The sequence below is a fragment of the Symphalangus syndactylus genome, chromosome 11, assembly GCF_028878055.3.
Source record: "Symphalangus syndactylus isolate Jambi chromosome 11, NHGRI_mSymSyn1-v2.1_pri, whole genome shotgun sequence".
Taxonomy (NCBI): Eukaryota; Metazoa; Chordata; class Mammalia; order Primates; family Hylobatidae; genus Symphalangus; species Symphalangus syndactylus.
The window spans coordinates 59,636,117-59,658,419 of record NC_072433.2 but is presented as its reverse complement, the minus strand read 5'-3'; the positions used below and the strand labels follow the sequence as shown (position 1 = coordinate 59,658,419).

General features: G+C 44.1%; 1 protein-coding gene across 4 annotated transcripts in view; it reads left to right on the top strand.

The window, feature by feature from the left end:
* Positions 1–22,303, top strand: part of PRKCB (protein kinase C beta) — a 387,670-nt gene that overhangs the window by 309,308 nt on the left and 56,059 nt on the right. For all 4 annotated transcript variants that reach the window (XM_055232747.2, XM_055232748.2, XM_055232749.2 and 1 more), the window contains one exon: positions 12,335–12,508. In XM_055232747.2, the coding sequence (XP_055088722.1) occupies positions 12,335–12,508 (174 nt within the window). The remainder of the gene's footprint in view (positions 1–12,334; positions 12,509–22,303) is intronic.

Sequence of the window (22,303 nt, the reverse complement as noted above, 5' to 3'; positions counted from 1 at the left end):
CACGACAGAGATGGTCAGGATACCTGCCACGTGGTAAAGATGTGGATGCAGAAGCTAACCTCCATTTGATTAGCTTGGGTGCACCAAGCTGCACCCAGGTTTCTCTCAAAATCCTGCTCTTGAGTGGGTGAGTGCCCTGGGAAGAGCAGGTGGTTGGCGTTTGCTCAGTTTTCCAGCCCCTGATCACCCCGATGGCCTCTAGCCAGATTTTCTCTCTGTCCTCCCCCAGCGAGGGCCAGGCTTGGCACAGGCAGCCTCCCAATATTTAGAAGATTCTGATTTAATTGGTCTAGACTGTGGCCCAAGCATCGGCTTCTAAAACCTCCACAGGGAATTCTAGTATGCAGCAGGGAGAAACAGCAGCTCAGTGCAGCAGGCAAGGCTCATCCACGGAAGGGCTGGGGGAAGGAAGGAGATCATATTTGCCTTAAAACTTGGAGTTGAGCGCATCCGACCTACCCTCTGCAGGTCTTCAGGGGGCTGGGAAGAATCCATGCAGGAGATAGCCCCAGAGAGCAAGGGGATCCTCAAAGAGATGGGATCTTAAGACAGAGGGAGGGTACACTCCTTGCAACAGATCAGCACCCTGATCCTGTACTCAGCCTTGTCCACAAACCTGCTCCTTAGTGCTGGGCATGGGAGACAGAGCTAGGGGTCGCGTGGTCCCCCAGAGGCCTACAGTATATACATATGAGCTGTAACTTGCTTGTCTATCCCTCCCCAAGTTAACCTCAGCTTATCCCACCTTACTGATGCTCTTCTGCCAGTTTAGTGCTTGAGGACCCTGTGAGCCCTAAAGGTCTCTTTCTCTTATTTTATTATTTTATTTTATTATTTCATTTATTTATTTTGAGATGGAGTCTCACGCTGTCATCCAGTCTGGAGTGCAGTGGCATGATCTCGGCTCACTGCAACCTCCACCTCCTGGGTTCAAGCGAGTCTCCTGCCTCAGCCTCCCAAGTAGCTGGGATTACAGATGTGCACCACCACACCTGGCTAATTTTTGTATTTTTAGTAGAGACAGGGTTTCGCCATGCTGGCCAGGCTGTTCTTGAACTCCTAACCTCAGATGATCCACCTGCCGTGGTCTCCAAGGTGCTGGGACTACAGGCATGAGCCACTGCACCCGGCCGAGATAGGATCTTAAGATAGAGGGAGGGTATAGTCCTTGCACCAGTGAATACCCTGATCCTGTACCCAGTGTCATCCACAAGCCTGCTCCCTAGTAGGGGTGGGAGAGGGAGCTAGGGAGAGAGGGGCATGGGAGAGGGAGCTAGGGGTCGCGTGGTCCCCTGGAGGCCTACGGTGTATACACATGAGCTGTAACTTGCTTGTCTATCCCTCCCCAAGTTGACCTCAGCTCACCACACCTTACTGATGCTCTTCTCCCAATTTAGTGTGTGGGGACCTAAGAGCCCTAAAGGTCTTTTTCTGTATTTTAGATTCACCATCTGAATTCATCAAGTTAGAATCTTTTCCCAATCACTGTTTTTTAGTCAAGCTTGCAGACTCTGACAGTGCTAGATGTTTTGGTCTCTTCTCCCTTGCCTCCTCCTCCTTCTTTTCTGATTCTGTTGCAGGGATGTTATTAAGAACACCATCCACAGCACAGTGTGTTCAAACATCCATGCAAAACATTTCTTTTAGACCTAAGTTCTAGAGAAAGCTTATTTTTCTCCTCAAAAAATGATTTTCATTATAGAAAATATGAATTTTGTTATGTTGCATGTATTTCTGATGGCTTTGGTTTCCAGGAAGCAGAAAGAGAAAGTAGGAGAGAGAGAAAGAGAGAGACAGAGAAGAAAAGAGGGAGAGAAAAGAAAGAAAAGAGAATAAAGGAGAGAGGGAGATGGCAAAGGAGGGAAAGAGAGAGTATATATCTATAAAGTATATAAGCATACATGTACACATACATGAGTATTTACTATATTCTTTTTTTCTTTGTGAGACTGAGTCTCGCTCTGTTGCCCAGGCTGGAGTGCAGTGGCATGATGATCTCTCGGCTCACTGCAACCTCCATCTCCTGGGTTCAAGTGATTCTCCTGCCTCCCAAGTAACTGGGATTACAGGCGTGTGCTATCATGCCCAGCTAATTCTTTTGTGTTTTTAATAGAGACAGGGTTTCACCATGTTGGCCAGGCTGGTCTCGAAATCCTAACCTCAAGTGATCCGCCCGCCTCGGCCTCCCAAAGTGCCAGGATAACAGGCATGAGCCACCAGGCCTGGCCACTACATTCATTTTTAACCACCTGTGTTGAGGTATAATTTACAGAAGATTCACTTGTTTGTTTCATGTAATCTTGAATGATCCCTCAAATTCTTTGTGAAATATGAGTTGGAGGGAGCCTTATGTAAATTAAACAATGCTGACACCCAAGGAACTGAAGATCTTTAGTGACCTTGATCTGGGAGATTTTTAAAGCAACTTCTCCTACTCATGAAATCCTTTCATTCATTGATTCAACGGATATGTATTGAGTGTCAACTGTGTGCTAGATGTTGGGGACATGACAGTGGGCAGTTCAAACAAAATGCCTGCCCTCGTGGAACTTCCACTCTTGTGAGGGATAAAAATAAACAGATAGATATTAATATAATGCCCGTGTGGTAAGTGCTGTCAAGAAAAACAAAGGAGGGGAAGGGGATGGAAAATAACAATGGGGGCTACAAGTTTAGAGAAGGTGGTAGGGAGGGTGTTGGTGACAGGGTCACATTGGAGTGACCTGAACAAGATGAGGGAGCAAACTGTTGTGTATCCCTAGGGGAAGAGTCGTGCAGGCAGGAAGAGCAAAAGGCAGGGACTCTGAGAGGTGAGACTGAGTCCCAAGTGCAGCAGGAGGACAGAGGAAAGCCTTAGGAAGGTGGAGTGACATGAACAGACTTGAGTTTCTAAAGCATCGTTCAGGTGTGTAGAGAATGGAATGGACCAGGTGCGGTGGCTCATGCCTGTAATCCAGCACTTTGGGAGGCCAAGGTGGGAGGATCTCCTGAGGCCAGGAGTTCCAGACGAGCTGGGGCAACAGAGTGAAACCTAATGTCTACCAAAACAGAGAGAAAAAGAGAATAGAATGTTTATGAGAGCGAGAAGAGGGGAAGCAGAAAACAGGGTAGGAGACAATTGCAGGAAACCAGGCTAAGGATCAAGGTGGCTCAGATCAGCAAAGAGGTTGAACTTACTATATGTTTTGAATGTAGAGCTGACAAATCTTGTGATTGTATTGGATGAGAGATATAAAAGAGAGGAACCGAGGGTGATTGGATTTGGCTTTGGACTTGCGGCAAGTGTATATTGAAGTTGAGCAGTTGGGAAGCAAGATCTTGGGTCCCTGGCTGTCTCTGCCCTTGCACACTAATGTGGTCATTTGCACAGCTCCCTCAAGACAAAGCTCCTGGGCCAGTTGAAAACCGGAGGTTGGTGCTTTGTACAAAGCTCACTGTCAACCCCCTTTGTTGTTTGGTGAAAAGATGATATTGACGATCACCACTGTAAAGGGTAGAATTGTGTCCTCATAAACAGTGTATGTTCAATTTCTAATGAAGGTGGCCTCATTTGGACATAGGGTCTTTGCAGATATAAGCAAGTTAACATGAGGTCACTCTGGATTAGGGTGGGCCTGAATCCAATGGCTGGTGTCCTCATAAGAAGAGGGACATTTGGATACCGACAGAACACACAGGGAATAATACCATGGGAAGACAGAGGCAGAGATTGGAGTGATGCGCTTACAAGCCAGGGAGTGCCAAGGGTAGCTGGCAGCCAGGAGGACCTAGGAGGGAGGTGGGGATGGAACAGATCCTCCCTCAGTCTTCAGAAGGAACCAACCCTGCCAACACCTTGATTTGGGACTTCCAGCCTCCAGAACTCTGAAATAATAAATTGCTTTTGTGTGAGGTCACTCAGGTTTTGGCTCTTCCTTTTGGTCACCCTAGGAAACTAGTAGAACCACCAGGTATTAGGTATGTATAATTTGCCACACACAGTGCTAAATTAAGGTGTGCACTTAGATACTTTATCCCGTAAAACTCTCTCAGCAGCACCAAAAGCAAAGTATTGTTGGCATCTCCATTTTTTAAGATGAGGAGAAGATTGAGGTTCAGAAAACAGTGAATTTCTCAAGGTCGTACAGCTTGTATGTGGCAAAACTTGGACACGTACCAGGTTTTCTAACTCTAAAAGTCCATGCCCTAACCATTATGCAACGCTGGGCCACAGTCAGGGGCCGAGATTCCAGGCACGCTTTGCCATTGGGATTCGCCAGTAAAGTTCATCACCACAAACTTTCCAGCCAGGAATCCCTGGGCTACTTTCCTCTGTTTTATTTGCTGTCATCAGAGTTCTGCTATTTATCACATCTCTCCCAGAAGATTCTTGGGGAACAGATGTGGCTTGGAATTTGATAAGAACATCACTTCAACACATCCTTTCAGTCTGTTTGGAATCCTCACCCTGGAGAGAGAGGGACAGCTGAACAAACAACCCACGCCCTCTATGTTGGTATTAAAGTTTCTGGAAGCTCCAGAAACTGCTTGAGACAATTAATAAGAGATCATTTCCATTTAAAGGAACATTTTAGAACATGGGCATCACCAGCCAAGGCAATGGCTACTTTTCTGCTCTTTTCCTCTCCCCTGGCAAAACTTCACAGCATATGGCCGGGCGCGGTGGCTCACGCCTGTAATCCCAGCACTTTGGGAGGCCGAGGCGGGTGGATCACAAGGTCAGGAGATCGAGACCATCCTGGCTAACACAGTGAAACCCCGTCTCTACTAAAAATACAAAAAATTAGCCAGGCATCGTGGCGGGCGCCTGTAGTCCCAGCTACTCTGGAGGCTGAGGCAGGAGAATGGCATGAACTCGGGAGGCAGAGCTTGCAGTGAGCCGAGATCACGCCACTACACTCCAGCCTGGGCAACAGAGGAGACTCTGTCTCAAAAACAAAACAAAACAAAACAAAAAACTTCACAGCATATGTGGAGGCAGAAAGATCTGCCCAAGCCACTTGATGGAAGCAGGGCCATGTTTGTCCTGTTTATTGGGCACATCACCAGTGCCTAGCATCATGCCTAGAACAAAATTCCCAGTAGAGCTTGTAGACCCGATGGAAGAATTGGAATCGTGACTGCAGCATGAATGCACACCAAGCTCATCTCGCCAAGCAAATGTTAGTGGTTGTATAAGAAATAGAAAAAGGAAATGACTGTTCTGTCTGTGGCCATGTGCAAGGTGGATAGGAAAAGAGGAATAGGACTAGGATCTAAAACTGAATTTGAAATATCCCAGCAATAATTTGCTCACCACTGAACACATGGCACTTAGGGCTTGAAGATGGGGTGTGTTTAAGGGCATGGATTTAGGGGACAGGTGACTAGGTGTCACTTCCTAGTGGAATATGGATGAGTCACCTAGCTTTGCTAAGCCCTCCCTTCTTTATCTGTAAAATAAGGATAGCAGCAGTTTCCACCCTACATATTTACTGTAGGAATTAAATAAGATAATGCACATTGGAAGTAATCAGTGGGCACGGACATGGTTATTGTTATAAAGTCCAAACTGTCCCAACGTTGCCCTTTTTTTCCTTGGCACAAACACTTGGCCTTTGAGTATCACAAATTCTTTGTCCAGCCACCCTACTTGGTGACTGGATCTCTCTGATTCTATTAGAGACAATGGTCTGCTACATCTCAGACAGATGGGAGTCAGCATCTGCAATTTGATTTCTGAAGCTCAAGTGCTCATATCCTTATAGGAATCATAGGTCAAGGTTTGTAGATCCAGATGGTTTAATCCTAAGGAAGCAGCGTTCTTTTCCCTTTGGCTGAAATATGCCTCCTGTATCCCTGCCTTGCTAGTCCTATTGATACTTCAGGTGTCAGCTTAACCATCACTTCCCAAAGAGCATCTTTTGCTGACCCACTCAGCGAGGTTAAGTCTTCCATTTAAACACTCCAAGAGCAATGTGTACTTCTGTTTCAGGGGTCTCATTATGATTGATATTAGGTAGTTATTTGTACAGGAGTGTAAGCTTCATGAGGGCAGGAACCTTGTCATTCTGCATTCCCAGTGCCTATCTCAGTGACTGACACATCCTAGACCCTTAATTAATGTTAACTGAATGAATTGCCTAGCCTTCTAGGTGCTGGATAAGACTAGGAAAGTTGATGCATTTGGAACGCACAATGAATTCCATCTCTGTTGCCTCTCTCAATTGAAGCTTTAAACAATATTGTTATTATTGATTGAAAAGAGCATGCATAACCAAACCCAAGGTGGCAGGGACCACAGCTGACCAAGCTGGGTTGCAAATTAAACTGCAGCCATTTTTGATCATGTGGTTACTCTTCTTTTCCTTGATCCTTCTTGAAACACTTATTCTAAAATGAGGGTCAGCAGACTATTGGAACCCAGGCTACTGCTTATTTTTGTAAATAAAGTTTTATTAGACCACAGCCACACTCATTCACTTGATCCAGACAGCCCTGCAAAGCCTATAATATTTCCTGTTTGGCCCTTTATAGAGAAAGAGGGACTTGATAAATCTGTTCTAGTTATCTATTGCTATGTAGCAAATCATCCCAAAACATAGAAGCTTAAAACAACAGCCATCCTATATTATCTGTCATGGTTTCTGTGGGTCAGGAGATTGGGAATGATCACTGGTTGGTTGTGGCTTGAGATTTTTCGTGCACTGGCTGGAGCACCCAGGGCTGCCTGGTCATCAAGCTTATCATGTAGTACCAGGGTTTCTTCATGGGGTCTTGTTCCCTGGCCTAGCATGGTGGTCTTGGGGTTGAAAGGAAAGAAACTGACAGAAGCTACAGCCTCAGAAGTCATGCAGGGTCTCTTCACCACATTCTGTACATTAAGACAGCCACAGTGCCTGCCTGGATTCAGAGACTCTGGCTCTGATTGGAGGAGTATCAAATATTTGTAGACATGTTTTAAAACCTCTATAAAGTATCACTTCCTTCGTGCTATGGGGACAGCTCTCAAAATGTAACTCCAAGAGAGGACAGAGAGATTTATGTCGAAAATGAAAGCTTGATTAGAATATTAAGAAGAAAAGGAAAGTTTTCTCTCATCCTATTAATGACTGCTGAGAAAGTGTTAGGAAAATCAGGATGGAAGGATTCTGTCAGCTTTACCTATTGACATCTCCTAGCTACCTGATTAAGTGAATCAATTTTGATAATATCTGGTGATTATAATCAAGATAGGAAGAATATGTTTATTAAAATGCAGACTCCCAGGTCACAGCTCAGAGCTCCTGAAGGAGAGGGAGTGCTTGGAATCTGTATTGTAAGCAAAGACCCTCAAGTGATTCTGACATAGGCAAGAGGCACTGTCCTTTATAAGGACTGGAATTTGCCTTGTTTTAGGTCACATACTGATATGATGCTACTTGGCTTCATGTATTTTAATTATTATTAAGAATTTGAGCCACCTTTGTAATAATTTTGTTTTAGGGATCTCTAAGATACATAATCCATTCAAAGTAATATAAATAAAAATAACTTTATTAGAGGGATATAAAGGTTTCTAACAGAAAATGGCTAAGCCTCATGAGAGATTGGAAACTGAAAGCAAGGCCTCTGCTTGTTCTCTTACCTTCTTTGTTTTTTTGCCCCCCACCTCAAGCATCTATTTTATTCCTCTTTGCCTGCACAGTGGTAGAAAAGGACCACGCTAGGCTGAGTGCGGTGGCTTACGCCTGTAATCCCAGCACTTTGGGAGGCCTGGATGGGCGGATCACTGAAGGTCTGGAGTTTGAGAACAGCTGTGGCAACATGGTGAAACCCCATTTCTACTAAAAATACGAAAATTAACCAGGTGTGGTGGTGGACGCCTGTAATCCCAGCTACTTGGGAGGCTGAGGCAAGAGAATTGCTTGAACGCAGGAGGAGGTGAACCAAGATCATGCCACTGCACTCCAGCCTGGGCAACAGAGTGAGAATCTATCTCAAAAATGAAAAACAGAAAACAAAACAAAACAAAACAAAACGGACCACTCTAGGAAGATCTGTGTATTCTCTGTTGAGGGACCCAGGACTGACTCCTCGGAGTACCCTGATTCAAATTCTTAGGAGGGGGAATCTGATTGGCTTGGCTCAGGTTGAGGAACTTACCTCTGATCCAATCAGCTGTGACCAGCTGTGTCCACTGCTCAATCAGAAGGTTCTTCTAATAACACAGAGCTGGAAGAAGTGAAAGGCATGCTAGGGTTTTCATTTCCAAATTAAACTGCAGTCATTTTTTATCATGTGGTTACTCTTATTTTCCCTGATCCTTCTTGAAACACTTATTCTAAAACGAGGGTCAGCAAACTATTGGAGCCCAGGCTACTGCTTATTTTTGTAAATAACATTTTATTAGACTACAGCCACACTCATTCACTTGATCCAGACCGGCCCACAAAGCCTATAATATTTCCTGTTTGGCCCTTTATAGATAAAGTGTCCTGAGTCCTGCTCTAGAATTCAGTTTGCTTCTATGTCTAAATTTTTGCTATGCTTTATGCATGTCAGTTCTGTTTTCCTTTAATCAGTATAGGGCATGTTATTGAGGACAGGGCAAGACACTGGGAATCTTCACACATCCCTGTTTATTGATTTTTAAAACTATCTGTACAAATGCAATAGTATTTCCTAAGATGCGGAGCACATAGCATTGCTGATTTGCAAGAAGATTTCAACTGCTACTTGAGATTGTTTTAGGTGCCAGGTAGTTGTGCTATTAAATAAAATTAAATCACATTATGATAAGGTTATTTTCTTTGTCTTCTTTTACTCTTTCTAATTACTTGAACAAGAAAATCTCATTTGATGACAATATGCTCTCTAACAACTTTCTAATATAATTTTTTCCTTTAACAAGGAGAAGACGCAGAGCCTGACTCAGAACCTTCAGCAGCCAGCAGTGTATAGCTAGAATTTACTGGCACCGCTTTGCTTTTATTTATTTTTATGCTTATCTTCCATTTATGACTTGTGATACTGGCTTGCCATTAATAGTGGTGATATAAAGTTTCCTTTTCAAATTTAGTTAAGTTGAAATGTGACTAGATTTTTAAAATGCTAAGCAAATAACAGTTTAGGTGGCAGGAAGAAATGTGAAAAAAGGGATATGAATGATTGAAGTGCGGAAAAGCCTGAGCTACAGTAACTGACATAGTTACAAAGCAGCCCTGGTGCCCAGAGGAGGTAGTGGCCGATTTGGTCTGAATGGAACTTCCAGATTAGAGGAGGAGATAACAGCCCAGCGGAATCTCAGATTTTCAAAGCAGTGCAAGAGCATGGAAGGACGTCATAGACAGTGGGAGTCGAATGTTCAAAGGAAAAGAAAGAACAGGATGTGGTCATGGAATTGTTTGGCTTTTAAGAGCCACTGAAGGGCTTTCAGCATTCAAGTGGCACAGTCAGAGCTGCATTTTCAGAACAATCATTAGCTGAAGCGAGTTAATCTCCCTGAGCCTCAGCGTGTTTATCTACAAAATGGGGGTAATTGACACAGATGTAGGACGTCCACCCGTGTCCCTGGTGAAGGGGGAAATTCCCAGCCATTCTGCCCTGTCTCTCTTCCATGCAGAAGGCTAATATGTCCTATCATGACTGCATCTGCACTGAAGGTGTCTAGGGCCCCTCCTTCTCTCGTTTTGGTTGGGGGAGTGGGAGGTAGTTGCAGATATTCAGGATGGTTGGATGGTGCCTTGACCGGTGGTGATGGGTCAGGGAGAGTGTATTAGTCCATTTTCATGCTGCTGATAAAGACATACCTGAGACTGCGTAATTTATGAAAAAGAGGTTTAATGGACTCACAGTTCCATGTGGCTGGGGAGGCCTCACAATCATGGTGGAAGGCTAAAGTCACGTCTTACATGGTAGCAGACAAGAGAGAATGAGAGCTAAGCGAAAGGGGAAACCCCTTATAAAATCATCCAATCTTGTGAGACTTACTCACTACCACTAGAACAGTAGGCAGGAAACTGCTCCCATGATTCAATTATCTCCCACCAGGTCCCTCCCACAACACATGGGAATTACGGGAGCTACAATTCAAGATGAGATTTGGGTGGGGACACAGCCAAACCATATCAGAGGGTGTCCACTGTCAACGACAGCTCAGCACCAAGCCCTTCTTACTGGGCTCTGGAGTTTCTCAGCTAAAAACTCTTCTTCTTTCCACCTCCGATCCCTCTGCTTGCTTGTCTTCCAGCTAAGTCACCTCCCTGCCCCCTCCCTGCACTTGTCCCAGCCCCAGCTCTCTCTGGAGTCCAAGAGCAGGAAGTCCCTGTCTCCATCTGACTCTACATCTTAGGAAAGTGACTCCCTTGAGTCATTGTCTCTGTGTTAGTAAGCATTGAGGAAGGAAAATACAGCCCTTGGGTACCGGGGAGAGAACAGAGGGAGGCAGGAAATAAACTGAAGGTGCCCATCCTAGCACTTGGAGCCCTGTCTCGCCATGCACATAAGCAGAGGGTCTGCAGGAGCCACTCAGACTGGCAGCTCTTCTTTTTTATTGTGGTGCTGGGGAAGAAAGAGGTTAATAAGAGTTCTCTTGCTGTGGAAGTGTGTGACAGGGACCCTCTTCCTAAGGTGTCCCAAATCCCTGCATCTGCCTGGCCTTTGCCACTCTGGCTGTGATGAGAGAGAAGATGTGAGGACAGGAGATGGGAACGCTGTGAGCTGGCAAGCTCAGCCTGGAAGCTTCAGTGCATGGATGCATGATCTGAAAGCTTCTGTGCATGAGTTTAGCCAGACCTTTTGCCGCTGGGATAAGAGCTGAGTGGGGTGTGCAGAGCTGCCTTCCTGCTGCTAAGCTTATTCTGTGTGTCACCCCTTCTAGCTTGAGGTCTCTGTTGCATCCTCTGGTCCTCTAGCTGAGTTGGGTGTAGCATCTAATTTCCTCAATCACCTGAACTCTGGCCCTGATTGGTTACCCTTACCCTCCTGAGCCTTAATTTCCTGCAATATGGGATTCACAATGGCACCTACTTCTTAGGATGTTATGCAATACAAATGAGTAACAATAAGTGAAAACCTGGAATTGTTTGATCCGTAGAAAAGTGCTAAAAAATGTAGTCGTGGTTAATATTGTTGTCTGCAAAATATCTGACACAGTGCATGCAGTGAATACTTCAATTTGATTGTTTCTTCCTCCAGGAAGCCTTCCTAGAAGTCCCCAAACCAGGTTAGGACTCTTTGTAATGTGGTTCTGCCTTGTGCTTCCTACAAGGCTTCTTGAGACAGTCTGCTGGTCATTTTTCTCTCTGGCATAATCACAACCAAAGAATGTTCAAAGAATATTCCCCCATTTGGGAGAGTGGGAGACGGGGTGACATGCAGAAAATACCAATGTGTCTGTGAGCCACACTGGTTAACTGGCCCTGAACATGACCACAGCACAGCTCATAGAAGGAAGCCCCAAGACAACAGGAGAGGCTGTTAAAATATTAAATTAATCATCTCTGTAATTAATTTGCAAAATCTTCCTCTCTGGAGCTAAGGGTCAGAGAACGTGCTTGTTTCTTTATTGCTGTATCCCCAGTGCTTAGCAGGTTCTTAGTGAACATTAAATACTTGAATTAATAAAGGAACAAGTACCCTAATTTTAGTTTTGTCAGTCATTCACTCATTCCCTCATTCAACAAACATTTATTGAACACGTACTATGAGCCAGGAGCTATTGCAGGCTCTTGGGTTACACCAGTAAACCTAAACAGCAAAGATACTTGCCCTCATGGGACTTACCTCTACCTAGGCATTGATACATTGCCTGTTACCTCAGAGGGATCAATATGCAATCATCTCCCCTGGAACCATCCTCTCTTGATTGAGTTCAGCTATTCAAAGTGCGAGGTCAGGGCTGGACACAGAATCACCCCTGCAATCTTAGCACTTTGGGAAACCGGGGCAAGTGGATTGCTTGAGGCCAGGATACCAGCCTGGGCAACATAGCCTTGTCTCTACAAAAAATAAAAAATAAAAAAATTAGCCGGACATGGTGGCACTTACCTGTAGCCCTAGCTACTTGGGAGGCTGAGGCAGGAGGATCACCGAGCCCAGGAGTTCGAGTCTGCAGTGAGCTATGATCATGCTACTACCCTCTAGGCTTCTGTGAGTCATGATTATGCTACTGCAATCTAGGCTGGGTGGCAGAGCAAGACCCTGTGTCTGAAAATATAAAAGTATGAAGTCAATAGAAAACATTACCTGTTGTTTCAGAGTCAACAGAAGGCACCTATACAAAGCTAAGTGTGGCTACAAGTGAACACCAGCTGCTTATAATTGGCCCCCAGACTCCTTCCAACTGCCCTGACATGCTTGCTCTCTTTCCCAGGTCATGCTTTCAGAACGAAAAGGCACAGATGAGCTCTATGCTGTGAAGATCCTGAAGAAGGACGTTGTGATCCAAGATGATGACGTAGAGTGCACTATGGTGGAGAAGCGGGTGCTGGCCCTGCCCGGGAAGCCGCCCTTCCTGACCCAGCTCCACTCCTGCTTCCAGACCATGGTAACTTGTCCCATGGCCCTGGGTATTCCACCTCCAGGGCTTCATCAGGCTTTGGCCAAAGCTATCTTAGCAGCACCCACCACAGAGATACCTGCACCCTTCCCTTTCTAGACACAGAAAGATGTACGGCCCAGGGAAGTCAGCTGAGAGTTCCGAGGTTGCTACTGAGAAGCGCTCTCCCCTGAGGCAGATGCTGTCTCAACTTAGATAAAGGAACTCAGGCAACTGGTTTTATAATCAACAGAGCAGGGCCTTTCTCTGACAGCAAGGGGTGACTTGGGGACAGGAGCTGGGTGAAAAGGTTCACAGCTTGTGGCTCTAGATGGTTCCATTCAGCCCTCCAGCCCTTTGGATAAATGGACAAGTACATCTCTGCAGGTTGCCTGAGGCCTTTGCATGGGCCTCGTTGGAGGGAGGATGTTGCCTGAGAACACAGCCCTCGAGGACTGTCAGGGAAGGTACACAGTGTCCTGGGAAGGAGCTAGTGAGTTCAGAGCCATGGCTGCCAAGGTGAGAAGGGAGCATTTGTCCATTTACCCATTTTCTGCTCTTGACTGTGATTTCAATCCTATCTGCAAGAGCAAGAGTCCCTGCTTTAAGTAACCTCTTCCCTTTTCCCTGTTCAAATTAGACCTTGATTTCCATACCCAAGGACGGAGAGGCCAGAGCCCAAATGCGAAGGGGTACACAGTTAATTGATGCCTTTTAGGCTTCTCAGGGCCAGTGACCTGGTGACTTAAGATGTTTTGGGGACTTTTCAAGATTAATTTTGACTCTATCCAGTTCTTAACTTACTGAGTAGAGTGACTGATTTTAGAGCCCAACCCATATATGAGATGGGACACTATAGTACTTTGCATCTAATTTGATGTCTTTAGTGATTTCCCTCTCTCTTTAATTCTTTTCTTTCATCTGTTCTATTATCTGCTGAAGATATCCTGGGCTGTGTGACCTGTAGCATTTTCACAGTCTGGGTTTCACTGACTGTACAGTTTTGGGGCACCTCAACACGTTTCCTCTGTCTTCTGTATTTCGTGCAATTGGTAGTTGGTTCTGGAGGCTTGGTCAGACTCAGCTAGGATCTCTTTGGCAAGACCATAGATGGTGACCTGTTCTTCCATCTGAAGTTGTATAATGGCTGGTTATCTGTCATAGTGAAGTTGGCAGCGACTGACATTGTCTAGATCTGTTAATTCATTAGGAATTGTAAAATGGTGATATCCTAATTCTATCATTTATTTTTCATTTACTAGTGAGAATGCCTTTATAAAGAAGGGCCTCCCTTCACCTATTACTTAGTTCCCTAGTGGTATAGTTCCTGTGAGAAAGGCAGGATAAATGCTTGATTCTTTCTGTTTATTTAATAGTTCTCAAGATAATAAATTGGTCCACTATTGTGCTCCAAAGGTGGCTAAAGTTGGCTTTTTTTTTCTAGATGGGTCTGGCTCTGTCTCCCCAGCTAGAGTGCAATGGCATGATCATGGCTGACTGCAGCCTCAATCTCCCATGCTCAAGTGATCTTCCCACCTCAACCTCCCTAGTAGCTAGGACTACAGGCACACACCACCACGCCCAGCTAATTTTTGTGCTTTTAGTAGAGACCAGGTTTCACTATGTTGCCCAGGCTGGTCTTGAACTCCTGGACTCAAGTGATTCACCTGCTTTGGCCTCCCAAGGTGCTGGGATTACAGGCATGAGTCACCATTCCTGGCCAAAGTTGGCTTTTAAAATAAACTGTTTTGAGTGGAAGAAGAGACAATAGAAAGAAAAATATTAAGTGAATGATAATTTACATCATGCAATGGAGATTTGGCAAAGACCAGGAAAGGGGTACACCTAACCTTACTAGTCCAAATCTCTAGTCTTACCATAGGGATTTAAGGCCTAGAGGTGTTCAAGTGGTGATAGAGACAAGGCTGGGATTTAAACCTCTAGGCTCCCCTACTCCCCTACCTTCTCCCATTTCCATTGGTTATCCCCAAATGGATTCATTGACATCATCAGGCAAAGGACAGTCTCCATCCAGTAAATCAACTAAGAAAGGGACCTTGTGCCCAGCAAAGAGGCTGAGCAGCAGCAGTTTTCCATTTTAGTTGGATATGTTGAGAGTGGGAGAAATGAATCATGGGTGACTAATGTTCATTGTGGTGTCTTTGTTAGTGGTTTATTGTTTTAAAAGTGATTAAATAGAGTAGATTTGAGATTATTCTTTTAATATTGAACCATCCCACTCACCTGTATTTCAATATGCTTTCTGGAATTAGAGAGTAGGGGCTGGGTGTACATGGAAATTTTGCAGAAGTCTGCGTCCCCTCCAGGGATTGTCATGTGCCAGGGAAGAGAGACTGAGAACCAGGAGAGCCTAGAACACAACAGCCCAGTGGGTTTGGGTCTTGCATGGTGACATGATTTGGCTGTGTCCCCACCCAAATCTCATCTTGAATTGTAGTTCCCATAATCCCCATATGTCGTGGGAGGGACCAAGTGGGTGATAATTGAATCATGGGGGCGGTTACCTCCATGCTAGTTATGATAGTGAGTGAATTCTCACAAGATCTGATGGTTTTAGGAGGGACTTTTACCCCACTTCGCTCTGTACTTCTCCTTGCTGCTGCCATGTGAAGAAAGACACATTTGCTTCCCCTTCTGCCATGATTGTAAGTTTCTTGAGGCCTCTCTAGCCATGCTGAACTCTGAGTCAATTAAACCCCTTTCCTTTATAAATTACCCGGTCTCAGGTATGTCTAATGGACTAATGAGAATGGACTAATACACATGGGAATGAAGGCCTCCCCATGTGGAGACCAATGCAGAATCTCCCCAGCCGACAAGGCCAAGGATGGAACAGTTTGCTTTCTCAGTTGTTGAGGGTCTGATGAAGTCGTTAACCTATCTCTAAAGATTGTTTTGATTGAAAGAAAAAAGTGCTTGGGGAGACGCACTCACCGCAAGCAAGAGACCCTGGGATGCCAAGTGCAGTTGGCTGAGGGAAGAGCAGATCCCCTTCCATCTCACCTGCACTCTGCGCATATGCTCATTGAGTGAAATGCTCCAATTTAAATTATTTTTTCTCACTTTTTTTTGAGCTAAGCACATATATTTTAATGTTGCATAAATTAAATTTATTTTCAAAGACTTATAATAATGCCTACTATATGTGAGGCACAAGGCAAACAATTTTAAGTCTCATGACAACTTAGATAGGTTCTGTCATCATTCCCATTGTGTAGACCAGGGGACTGAGGCCACACAGCTAGTACATTTCAGGGCCAGGATTTGAACCTAGGCAGTCTGGCTTTAAGGAGTTTTGCATTTAACTGCTATGCTCTGAGATCTTTTTAAAAAAACATTATGTATATGTATATGTATATGTATATGTATATGTATATGTATATGTATATGTATATGTATATGTGTGTATGTGTATGTATATGTGTATGTATATGTATGTGTGTGTATATGTATATGTATATGTATATGTATATGTATATGTATATGTATATGTATTTTTAGAGACAGGGTCTTGCTCTGTGGCCCAGGCTTGAGTGCAGTGAAACAATCATAGCTCACTGCAGCCTTGGACTCCTGGGCTCAATAGATCCTCCTGCCTCGGCCTCCCTAGTAGCTAGGACTACAAGCATGCATCACCATGCCCAGTTAATATTTAAAAATATTTTGTAGAAACAGGGTCTTGCTATGTTGTCTAAGCTGGTCTCAATCTTCTAGGCTCAAGCAATCCTCCTACCTCGGCCTCCCAAAATGCTGGGATTACAAGTATAAGCCACCGCACCCAGCCTGAGGTCTTTCGAGTGTGGATCACCCAAAGACCACTCCAGCTGATACCCCTGGGTTAGAATCCCTCCTGCAGGCCTCTCTCCAGGCTCCACCAGGAGCCTGTGCTCTAATCTAGCCATGGTCACCTCTCACCTGTTCAGTGAAGCCACATTACCTCCACCTCTTAGCTTCCCTATCTCTGCATAAAACTTGATGTTCCATCTGAGCCTCTACCATGCATGGGTCTTCAACAACGTTGCTTCATTCCAGCCTCACAAAAATCTTGCAGCGAAAGGGATTATCTACCGTCCCATTTTGCAGGTGAAAGGATTGAGGATCAAGTCTGCATGGTAGTTCTTTTTCGACACAGCACTGGGTCATTGGCTCATTGAGCTCAGAGCCCAAGCTTTTGTTAGTACAGCATGTTGAGTTGCCACCAAAATGGCCTTGACAATGATGATACAAGCAAGAACAAAAAGCAGCAGCTAATAGTAATAGGTTGGGCACTCTACTCAGCACTCTAGCTGTATTATCTCATTTTATCCTCCTGATACCTCTATTGGAAAGGTACTATTACTAACTTTAATTTACAGACAAGAATGCTGACATTCAGAAAGTTAAGTAACTCGTGCACTGTCACGCAGCTGCTAAGTAGTGGAGCTAAGATTTGCTCTGCAAGACTCTAGAACCCCAAACCTGGAAGCCTTTGCTAACCTACCTGTGCCTTAACTTCACATTCCTGGTTTTGGCTTATAGAATATTTTCACTTTACAGTCAGGCACAATGGCTCACACCTGTAACCCCAGCACTTTGGGAGCTGTAGGCAAGTGGATTGCTTGAATCCAGGAGGTCAAGACCATCCTGGGCAACATGGCAAGATCCCATCTCTTCAAAAAATTAGCTGGGAGTGGTGCACACACCTGTAGTCCCACCTACCCAGGAGGCTGAGGTGGGAGGATCAACTGAGCCTGGGAGATCAAGGCTGCAGTGAGCCATGATTGCGTCACCACACTCCAGCCTGAGCTACAGACTGATACCTTGTCTCAAAAAAATAAAATAAAATAAAATATAAAATATTTTCACTTTTATGATCACATCTAATCTTCACAAAAACACTATAAGTATTATGGTCCACATTTCTACTCAATGGAAACTGACCCCCAGAAAGATGAAATTGCCCAAGTTCCACAATTGGTAAGTGGCAGTTCCAGGGCTTGAGCTCAGGTTTTCTAATAGCCCTTTGGGTGTTTTTTTTTTTTTTTTTTTTTTTTACACTATGAAAGTCACTCCGCTTATCCTACAGGGATATTGCAAGGATTAGATAAGATTTTATCCATGGGAATGATTATTAAAATTTAGGGAGCACTGCATATACATGAGGCAAACCATCGTTATCATGACTAAAATGAGCAGGAAGGTGACACCTCTTTCTGGGTATATCCTTGAAAATGGTCATCTGGCTCCTGCTCATTTTCTAGCATTGCATGGCCTGGATCTGCAGAGCAGGGCTTCAGAGGAGGCAGTGGAGCTGGAATAGGCCATATCCCTAAAAGGGCATTACTGTCTGTATACAGAGGGTACTAATGCTTATTGATTATTTCAACAAAGACTTATTCACTGAAATAATTGTATCAGGCCCCATTGCATCACCATGATGAGGTACAAAACAGATAAAGTCCCTGTTTCTTTGGAATTTACATTCTCTTGGGGGAGACTGATAATAAAGTGTAATAATGACACAAAATAAAGAGGATGGAGATGGATAGATTGGGGCAGAGAGATGCTATTTTTGATAGGATCATCAAGGAAGGTCTCTCTGATAAGGATGACATCTGAGCAGAGACCAGGTCAAGTAAGGGAGTGGGGCATGTGGCTATCTGGGGGCAGAGTGTTCCAGGCAGCAGGAAGAGTGAGTGTGAATGCCCGCGGCGTGAGCATGCTCCGCGTGTTTGAGGAACAGCGAGGAGGCTGGTGTCGCCCCGGTGGATTGTCATTTTGTATTTTGTGACCCAGAATTCTTTTTGAATCAGCTACCTTTAAAAAAAAAAGAGACAAATCCAACATAACATGCTGTAAATTTGATGTTTTTCTTTCTAGAGACTTAGAATTTTAAAGATAAAAGATTCTTAATAGACTTTTTAAAAATCTCAAAAGTGGCCAAAATACTGGATAAAAGTGAAAGAGACAACCAGCAATGTACAAAACCATTTTTTAAAAATCAATTTTAAAATGATGCAAATTCGATTTTTAAAAACTTATTGAAAAAAGCAAAGTCACATCAGAAATAATCTTATATTGGAATAAAAATATCTTTCAAACATATGCACAGCACGGTGTTAACAGAAAATGTAGGATATTAAATCCTATTTAAGATATTATTCTAAGTGTGTTAAAATTGAATATTCACATGGAAAAGAATCAGAAGGGGGCATAAACAAATCAAAATATTGATTTGATTTAGGGAGGGGTCTGTGGGTAAGTGCCTTCTTTTTGAACTTACATCATTTCAGAAGTAGTTATAATATAGCTGTTTAAGTTTTTTTTAATGTACCACAAGATGGCAAAGTTAATATCCAAATAGATGCAAAAGCTCCCAGAAGGGGGTTGAGTTTTCAGAGATTTGCTCATTAGAAGGTTTAGGCAAATTGTCCTAGAAGCACAAAGGGATAATAAGCCTGTACTCCACAGTCAGGTGAATCTGGATCTGTAATTACTTGCTAGATGACCTCTAGGAAGTCACTTAACAGCCCTGAATATGTATTTCATCATCTTTAAAGTGGGCATAATCAGGGAGGATTAAAAGAGATGGTGAATAAAATATAATAAACATGAAATGGAGGTTGCCGGCATTATTAGAGCTGGACTGGAGGTGCACCTTGCTGCACAGGCACAAAAGAATTATGTTTCTTCCATTCCTTTTGCAGTTTTTCTCAGGGACAATTGTCAGCCCGGCACATTCAAGCAATTTCCCAACTGCCAGTGGGCACAGGCAGTTAAGTTTCTTTAGCAAAACATCTATTTTAACTGTTTTCTTTTCAATTGAACATATGCACCTCTTTTTTTTTTTTTAAATAGAATTAGATTTTATGAGTCATTGAAGGACAGAAGTTACTTCCTCCCCAAATTTGCTGCCATGGCCCAGCAATAACTCAGTTGCAAGGCATGCTGGGAGGAACGTCAATTCAGAATGCAAGAGAGGACAGGGAGGGGGTGAGGATGATTCCCACTTGTGGAGTGGACCCCTGATGGCCCAAGAATGAGCCCTGAGAATGTCCCAGGGTTCCTGGTAACTCGGGCTCAGCTCTGGGCTGGCAGCAGTACCCAAGGATGTGGTTGGACTTAAGGGCATTGCTGCAGGTGGCTCTGGCTGTTGTCTCAGTCAGCAATGATCAAGTTGTAAGAAACAGAACACCCCTTCTCCTGCCCCCCACCAAGCTGGCTCCAATAGCTCCAAAAAAACAGAGAAGACTTTTTTGTTTTTTGAGACAGGATCTCCCTTTGTCACCTAGGCTGGAGTGCAGTGGTATAATCATGGCTTACTGCAGCCTGGACCTCCTGGGCTCAAGCAATCCCCCTGCCTTGACTTCCCGAGTAGCTGGGACCACAGGCATGCACCACCAATCCTGACTAATTTTTAAAATTTTTTTTGTAGAGATGGGGTTGAGACCTATGTTGCCCAGGCTGGTCTCAAACTCCTAGGCTCAAGTAGTCCCCATACCTCAGCCTCCCGAAGTGTTGGAATTACAGGCATGAGCCACCGTGCCCAGCCTGGAGAGGATTGTTGATGAGAAATTAGTTAATGCATGCAATGTACCTTATTCAGGTGATGGGTGCCCTAAAAGCCCTGACTTGACCACTATGCAATCTATGCAGGTAACCAAAAAAAGAGGATTTTATTGGAATGAAACCACCCAAAGACAAAGGTGTACCTGGGCCTCATGAGGAGCTAGAATCTGTAATCCTAAAGCAGTCTAGAATAGATTTCTAGGTTTCTTTGTCCTTGCTTTCTTTGTTTCTCCCTGCTCCTGGTAAACATGACTTCTTTAGCTCCTTGCAGTTTGCCTATCTGGCAAATTCCCTGCATTTCAGATCATAGTCCTGGGAAAGAGAATCTGGTTCGTTCAGCTTGGGTCAGGTGTTTATTCCTGGCCCAATCAGCTGGCAATTGGCTACTATTAACTCACTAGGAACCTTTTAAAAGGAGTTATATCTACAGAGAGGGAATAATTGGTGCTCATGCCAGGTGAGAGGCACCATCTTGAGTCCAAGGAGACTAACTGGATTGAAGCAGGACATAGTTATAGCCTAGTGGTACAAACATGGCATCATTGCCTCCCAGGAGAGGAAACTGGTGAGAGCTTGGCAGGTGTTAGTGCTTTAGCCAACTAAAGCCATCCAAGGATCTTGAGTACAGGAAATGAATCAGAAATGCAACCTAGGCAAATAGAGCTGGGGCAGGTAGGAATAGACACAGCCTTATGCACTCTGTTTTTTTGATGGTGGCTTTTGCATATTCATTCAATAATCAAAGATCTGTGGAATTCCGAGGAAGAATAGAGGTAGTTCTAGCCTTTGAAAACTTTGGCCTCTATGTGGAGGGACAAGGCTTAGAAAGCTGAAAACAAACAAAAAAGCTAGAGGAGCATCAATTGCTGGATTCTGACAGTGATTGCAAGGCTATAAAATACAGAGGAAAGAAAAGTTGCGTGTGAACACGTCACTGAGTGCAGACTTACTTGGGTAAGGCTTTTTGAGTCTGCATGAACTTGACATGCATCATCTGATGTATCTTGGCAACACCCCTATGAAGAACAAGCTGTCATTACCCCCTTTTGGGAAGGTAGAGACTCTAAGTAACTGACCCAAGGTCTCAGAGCAAGTATCCAGTATAACTGCAACTAGAACCCAGGACTAGCTGATGCCAGAACCAGGGCTCTTAACCACAGCACTGCACAGCCTCTCTGGAGAGAAACAGATGGTTCTGAGCAATAAAGGGATCAGCTTACAGACAGGATGAATCCACAGACCAGCTTGGAAAATCATTAAAGATCATTAAATAGACAAATTCTTGCAGCAACTCCCCTTGGAGCATGGTACATAGAGCTGCCCACGTGGTCGGTTTTCTCTGTTCATGGTATCTGATTAAAAGTGGCAAGTGTCCCCCTGGCAGTCACCCAGGCATCATGTTACACTCCACTTTCAGCTGTCTTGGGGGAAGATTGTCTCTTTGAATTCCCTTGCTTCCTCTGGAGACCTCCAGGTGAATTCTGTACCTCCCACCTAGTCATCATTTTAAATTAGACTATCCTCATACTCATGTTCCAAATTTGGGAGATTCTAGCCAACCATTTTGCATAATGTAGTGACAGACAGACATTTAGTTTTATTTATTTACTGATTATGAGAGATTAAGGAGAAAGGGAATTTTAAATTACCTGAAAGCACTTGAAGCTTAGAGGGCAGCGGTAATAGCGTAATGAAGAAACACAATAACAATGACAATTTTGAAGAAGCCCTTTAAAGTCAAGAAGACTAGCCAGTTTGAAGAGAAAGATGGTGAGTTTGCCTTTCCGAGCTTTTAATTGGAGTTGACGGTGGAACACCCACGTAGAAACGTCCTGTAGCCAGCTGGAGCTGACTGGAGCTCAGGAGAGAGGGAGAGGATAGAAATATAAGTCAAGACTCATCAGCCCAGGGAGATGAGAGTTGAAATTCTGAGCTGTGACAAGTTCTTCTTGGAAAATTGAGTAAGTAGGAGAGAGCCAATCTGGACTTCAAGTCGATACGCAAGAAATACTTTTTTTGATTTTCATATATTAGAGTCCAACAAATAAGCCCTAATCAAAAAACACTGAGTGTGGTGATAAGGAAGATTTTGCAGTAATTTCAGAGGAGGAATGGGGAACAAAGGCAAATTTAAGGGTGCTATGGAGGGGAATAATATGTAAGAATTGGAGGCAGTACGTGAGTTCCATTTAGTTAGCTGAAGCCCCCATAGTTCACTCTTTATGCCTCTCATGA